The sequence below is a fragment of the Lactuca virosa genome, chromosome 6 (genome assembly GCF_052849685.1).
Source record: "Lactuca virosa cultivar CGN04683 chromosome 6, Lactuca_virosa_CGN04683_v6, whole genome shotgun sequence".
Lineage (NCBI taxonomy): Eukaryota > Viridiplantae > Streptophyta > Magnoliopsida > Asterales > Asteraceae > Lactuca > Lactuca virosa.
The window spans coordinates 154626345-154633192 of record NC_136431.1 but is presented as its reverse complement, the minus strand read 5'-3'; the positions used below and the strand labels follow the sequence as shown (position 1 = coordinate 154633192).

Below are 6848 nucleotides of genomic sequence, written 5' to 3'. Positions count from 1 at the left end.
TTTAACCTTCATTTTGAAACTAGACAAGTTCATTACTGTGTATTTATATAAAAGATTATATATAAATAGTCTCAACAAACAAACAAGATAAACTATAATTGGTATGGTTTGAGGATTCACAAACACCACATTATCATTTCAGAAGAAACAGATCATTGTTTAAAGGTATAATTATTTTCATACTATGTATCCATTATGGAAGAATAATACTTTTGTTTACAAGAAAAACGAATTTTTTAGTACAATAGACGTAAACTAGTTGATACAGACTTGTGAGACTTTTGGCTTCACCGTACCTACCAGAGTACACAACTAAGACCTTCATTATAACCAGAGTATCTTGGAGGGAGAGCGTGACACTTGTGTATAGATCTATACGGGATGGACAACCCCACACCTAAACTGTTAGCTACAGTTAGACCGACAGGTCTGGGGTGACAAATGTCGTAAATAGTTCCGACGTCCGAAGCGCGTCGTTCAGGCAACCGGTCCATTAGTATGGTTATAATAACTCACATTAGAGTATTGACAAAACATTGGGTTTATGGGCTAGTGTACACTCAAATAGATTCACAAAATGATAAATCTTACTAAATCTATTTTTCCAGTACCGTATTACTTACATTTTAGTCTTGAGTTAAGACTTACAACGAGTTTAACATACATTCAAGTAGTTTTATATAAAGATAGAACTTACTAATACTACTGTCCAGTACAACATTACTTACTTTTTTCTCTTGGGTCAAGACTTACAATGAGGATAACCTACAATAAACTAGTTTTATACAAAGATAAAACCTACTAATACTACTGTCCAGTACAACATTACTTACATTTTTGTCTTGGGTCAAGACTTACAACGAGGATAACCTACATTAAAGTAGTTTTATACAAAGATAAAACCTACTAATACTATTTTCCAGTACAACATTACTTACATGTTTAGTCTTTACATTTAAGACTTACAACTCATTTTTAAAGAAAATATTGGATTTTCTAGAAGTTTACATTATCATTTTACACGAAACAGTTACAAATCCTTCTCATATAAAACGCTTATGAACTCAACAACTTAATTGTTGACACTTTTCAAAATCACTTGTATTCTCAGGAAATCAGTAAACAGGTAACCACAAGAGTTTTGGTGGATGGGACGTCGTCGCATCACGTTATTTACTGTTGTCATATGCATTTGATCTCATGTAAACAATGTTCTTGAGTACAATGTAAACTTACTAAATATTCAATACAATGGTTGAAATGTTTTGATCTCTATTATCCAATTGTTATGATACTATACAAGAAGTCATCCGCCCCCAGACGTTTCCGTCGTTCTGGTTTGGGAGTGTGACATAAATCAAGATCACAATTAGGTCCATCTTTAGGCATGTAATTCCATGATTTCGCAGTCTATTACCCAAACATCAAAACCACAATTAAAAAGGATGAAAAAAAATTCTGTTAATAACTATCATGGTTGGAAAAGAGCTTTGGAACACTCCAGCTTTAATAGCACACATCAACATACCTTAATCCTTTAAGCTTTTTCGAGAGGCAAAAACAAAGAGAAACAGGCACCATAATCTAACAAATAGTAAGTAACACAATCAAAAAATTTAATATAAAGAAAGAATAAAAAACCCAAAACCTAACAAATTACCAAAATCAACAAAACCATCATTTTTCGATTCACCGTCCAAGACTTACCAAAAAAGTATCTTTGCAGACACACACAGGCTGGGAGTTTCAATTCCATTGTGGATGGGCACTGGGCTTTATGTCAACCACTGTGTACCTGTAGTAGTCGTCAGGTCAAGAGTTTGTTGGAAGAATAACCCTTTTTGCAGAACTATCAATATTTCATTCAAACTGTTTGTTAACTTCACTTAACGCATCCTTCGTTGTCGGCAAAAAAGAATCTTTTCCATTTTGAGTTTTTTTCTCCTCTTCCTGGCCTCAGCTGCAGCCGTCATGTCACATATTGTATTAACTGAACAAACACCTGGAACTTGATGATTTTTATGCATAATTTGCTTGCTATCAGAAAGTAGATTGCCCCGCAAAGAAGAAGACTCTACTGGTTTTTCATTTAGATTAAAATAGGGATGGTTTTGATTATTATTTTGGAGAAAAGGAAAAAGCCAAGGGTGAGGGAATACAATCATTGGAGGCCATGTGAAAGGGGAAAATGATGATTGGTTACACATCATAATCGGAGAATTTGTTGATGAAGAACAATAAGTATCTTCATACATCTTTGTTATCTTGATCATCTACAAGAAGAGACACGTATTAGATGTAGTACTTACTGTAAATTTTTAGGGGTTAATTGCAAGAAGTAGCAACATATTTTTATTTATTTGTTTATTATAAAAATCCTACAAAAAAAATAATAAATACAATGTTTTAATAGAAAGAAAGTTGCTATAATAAACAAAAATATGAAAGAACATTAAAGTTTCTTGCATTTAACCCTAATCTTAATCATAGTTTTACCTTTGCTTTTAAGCTTTCATTTGTACTCTTCAAAAATTCCAACTCTTTTGAAGCCATCTCCTTTTTCTAATAACAAAAGAGAGGTAAAATTTAGATTTGTTACGCTCCATAGATTTTGGGAATGCAAAACTATGCTACTAAAAATGACAAATTTTGTTCATAAAACAACATCCAAGATATGAAATTGGGCAAATTCCAAAATAACATGAAATACTCTCATCAGGTGATCTAACCACAAAAGTATCTATAATTTAGGGGTGTTTGGGATTGCTTATTTTAAGTGCTTATTACTAATAAGCACTTTTACTTGCGTGGATGAAATTAAAAAAAAATAATGGACCTAAATAAGAAGTTTCTGATAATTTGTTATCTTCTAACTTATTTTGAAACTGTTTATTATAAATGCAAATCATTTTACCATTTTACCCCTATTTTAATCGTAAAAAATCATATATATATATATATATATATATATATATATATATATATATATATATATATATGATGAGGTTCAATAGAGAACCACCAAAGAACCAATCTTTTTTTCAATTTTTAGAACTTATTTTTTATCAAAAAAAAAAAACTAAAAATATAGAAATTCATAACTTTTTATCCTTTTTCCAATGATATCAAATTCGAAAAAAAAAATTTCGTCAAATTCACAATGTGAATCTTTGAAAATTCACAATGTGAATCTAAATTCACACGGTGAATCCGAAAAATATATTTAACATTCACAATGTTATGTTATGAATTTAGATATTTTTAGTTTTTTTTTTCGATAATGAATAAGCTCTAGAACTTGGAAAAAAATTGGTTCATTGGAGAACCAATAATTATGGTTGTCTATTGAACTTTTATATATATATATATATATATATATATATATATATATATATATATATATATATGCAACAACCTACTTTTCTCTTTTCATCATCAATAATATATATATATATATATATATATATATATATATATATATATATATATATATATATATATATATATATATGCCCTTTCCGGTCATTTTTCATGTGTAAACAATATCTACCAAATACTAACTAACAACTATCACTTATTGTGCTTTGGTACCTAATAAGCTATTACAAACATTATTTATTAAACAAAATTTTGGTACAGCATAAACTGATAAACATTTTTACAAGAAACCATAAGTTGTTTAACGATTAACTAGCTTTGAAATAATAAGATACCCGTTTATTTTTTATATCAATTTAAAAAACAGAAAACAGTTTATCGATTAGTGTTTTCCATATTTTTAAACCATTAGATTATTATTATTATTATTATTATTATTATTATTATAATAATAATAATAATAATATCTTCTCACATTTACTAGGGGACAAGTGTGTGGGGCTATTTTAAGAAAGATTTGTGCAGGAAGTGGGGACAAAATTTAGATTTGTAAGGTCCACGATATTAATGTAAGGAACCAAAGCATACTATATAAATGCAAAACTACGCTACTTAAAGTGACAAATCCTTGTCATAAATCCAAAACATGAAATTTTAAAGAAAATAATGCAGGAAAAAATAGACCAACCCTTTTCAAATTTTTGTTCTCCCATGCTAGATCACCAGCTTTTCTGGCCAACTCCTCATATATGGCCTTGAAAATTCATCATAAATTAAGAGAAACCTCAGTAATGAAAAAAGAAAAACCCTTTTATCTAACATATATATATATATATATATATATATATATATATATATATATATATATATATATATATATATATTATCTTACATAATAAAAATCTTGAAATTAAAAATTCTAAAATACAATACCTGCCTCCTGCGGATTGTTTGTCTAGCTGACTCTCTGTTTGCCAGCACTCTGCGTATCTTACGCGCTTCCTTTTCCGCCTGTATCAAGAAAGTTTTAGGCATAAAATACCGATGGATATATTTAAAAAAGCGATCTCAAGATCTATATAGTATATGAGTTTCAGTTTAAGACTTTAAATTTCAATATACATTTAGCTACTCCTAAAAAAAGAAAAAAAAAATTATAGTCAGGTCCCCACTTAAGTATTTTTTGGGTCAGAGATTCAATATCATCTTACCAAATATTTCTACTTCATTAATATCATCTTAGTAAATATTTGTACTTATCTTCCTAAAGGAGAAAATTTTTTTTACCTTTTTGGGACCCTCTTTTGGTGAAAGAACCCTAAAGACCCCAAAAGAGACATATTTATTTTTTATTTTTTTAATTTCTATGTTTTTTTTATATACAATGACTCATTAATTATGGTTCTGGATTCTTATACTAGTCATCTAGCTATGTAGATGAATTTCATTTTGGAGATAACCCATTTTTGCACGAAAATAAATAGAGATAGGCATACAACTAAAAAGGAGACAGATCTTGTTACCTCGGTCAAAATCCTTCTATGCCTCCTGCCACCTAAAGTTGAATATTTTGTGGAATAAGAAACATTTGATGCAAGTTCAGTATTCCATTCATTGTTCACTGGTTTTTCAGCCCAGATGCATGTCTTCTCCGATTGCTGACAAAAATAAATGAGGGTAAATTTGTAAAAAGTTACTTCTTTATTAATATAGAAGTCTATCTTTTACTTAATGCAAGTTGCAATTGATAAAATAGTGAGAACAGACAAGGACCTGTTATTGACACCATAAAGATTGAAGAAGACAAATGATAGTTAACTATTTGTCGCCTTTAAAATATGTATTGATTGTATAACATATTTATTGAATTGAGATTGTGACAACTTGAAAAGATAAGAACCTTTCATTCATTTATGTGACCCATTAGACTCGATGTTGCATTTTCAATTGCTATACAGGTTGTCAAAATTGACCATGGATATAAGAAACAATAAGTAAAGTGAACGATGTGATTTGTGAAGGTGATGGTAAATACGAAGTAACAATTCAAAACACTGATAGTAATTAAAACACCATAATTACATGGCCATCGATGAAAATTAGGTAAATAAGAAACCTTATCGACATTGATGGGACGCTTCGAGGACGATTCTATTGAGTCAAAACACGAGTTACCAGCGTTTGATTCGGCCTTGACTCGTTCACTAACCGATTCACCAACATGACCTAACGCCGCCAACGCCTCAGCCGCTTCCAACATCCGGTGATCTTCCCGGGCATTTTCTGAACTCGATCCCTTAATGGCCTCCATGGTTAGTCAATACCACCAATTGAGTGGGGAGGAGCAGAGAGAGTGAAGAAGCCATGTTAGTAGTCGCGACGAAGGGAGAGGTAGAAGGTGACAGGTGTCATGCCACATCATGTTTGGCGTCTTATAAAAAATAGTTAATGTATGAAAAAAGGACACGTATCATTGAAGTATAGGCCACGTTGGCAATGTGAAACTCGCGTGATGTGGAAGAACGGTAGCGATTTTACGGTGTGGGATTGGGTGTCTGTGGAACGGCGCATGCAGTATCATGTGGACCGCTTTTGCCTTATTTTGAACAAGTGGACATACGACTCACCGCTACTTAATATTGTATGTTCTTTAATATTAAAAATTAAATTTTAATATTTAGTTTTTAAATCTTTGGATTTCTAATAACTTAATTATGGGTAAATTACCTTTTCAATTAATTGAATTGTCATGTTATACTTTATATCATTTAGTTGATATTCATTGTATCATATCTTATTTGCAATGGAACGGTAAAGTTTACCAAGTTTAAGCATATGTCAAATACATCTGATCTAAGGAGGATTGGGATACAAACTTGTTACTTTGAATGCGTACACCTGGGATAGTTCATAGTTGTCCCAAAAAGAGGCTGGTAATTAATACGATCTTTTACTCGATATTTTGGAATATTGAAATATATGATGTAAATACAGGGCAATTTGGAAAACTTTTGGTGGAATAGAGCTGCTCTCCTTTTCTCTAGCTGTTACATGCTCCTTTCTCTTATTTTATATATCATTTATTTGTCGTTGCTCCTTGCTAATGGTTTTGGTTTAATATATATCATTTATTTTTCGTTCAAAAAAAAAATTACATCTGATATTTTTAATATCATAATGAAATTAGTATTGTTCATTAGTATATGTTTAAAATTGTTTGTTGTTTTTGTTTCACAATATATGTTTATTAAGTTCACATTGTGTATGAATGGAAGACTTCAATGTTAATTTTATGCTCACCTTATATAAGTTATGTCGCACCCATGATGTAATTTAATTGTTTTGTAGAACTAATATAGATCCATGTTTTATCGTTGATAGAATATAGGTAACTGTTAATGATTAGGCTGGTAGATGTGGTACCACGTCTTATCATATTTTCGGTCTGCCGTATTAGCGTTACATCATTT

General features: G+C 30.5%; 1 protein-coding gene across 3 annotated transcripts; it reads right to left on the bottom strand.

The window, feature by feature from the left end:
• Window positions 1–1087: 1087 nt before the first annotated feature.
• LOC145120478 (uncharacterized) lies at window positions 1088–5964 on the bottom strand. Of its 3 annotated transcripts, XR_013714212.1 has the most exons (8): window positions 5495–5964; window positions 4902–5036; window positions 4312–4389; window positions 4067–4132; window positions 2497–2562; window positions 1708–2273; window positions 1529–1584; window positions 1088–1410 (listed from the first exon to the last, which is right to left on the bottom strand). XR_013714212.1 is itself a non-coding variant. In XM_079056294.1 (6 exons), the coding sequence occupies exons 1-6, from the start codon at window positions 5687–5689 to the stop codon at window positions 1887–1889; spliced, it is 927 nt and encodes a 308-aa protein (XP_078912420.1). In that variant the 5' UTR covers window positions 5690–5964; the 3' UTR covers window positions 1088–1886. The 3 variants fall into 3 exon arrangements, 1 of the variants encoding a protein (XP_078912420.1); XR_013714211.1 differs by having other exon boundaries at window positions 1529–2273; XM_079056294.1 differs by having other exon boundaries at window positions 1088–2273.
• Between the last annotated feature and the right edge of the window lie 884 nt (window positions 5965–6848).

Coding starts and splice junctions, on each gene's coding strand:
- LOC145120478 (XM_079056294.1), bottom strand. CDS start 5,689: ATGGAGGCCATTAAGGGATCGAGTTCAGAAAATGCCCGGGAAGATCAC. Junction 4,390..4,901: donor ATAGAAGGATTTTGACCGAG/GTAACAAGATCT, acceptor TTCTTGATACAG/GCGGAAAAGGAAGCGCGTAA. Junction 2,563..4,066: donor AGAACAAAAATTTGAAAAGG/GTTGGTCTATTT, acceptor TTTTGTTATTAG/AAAAAGGAGATGGCTTCAAA.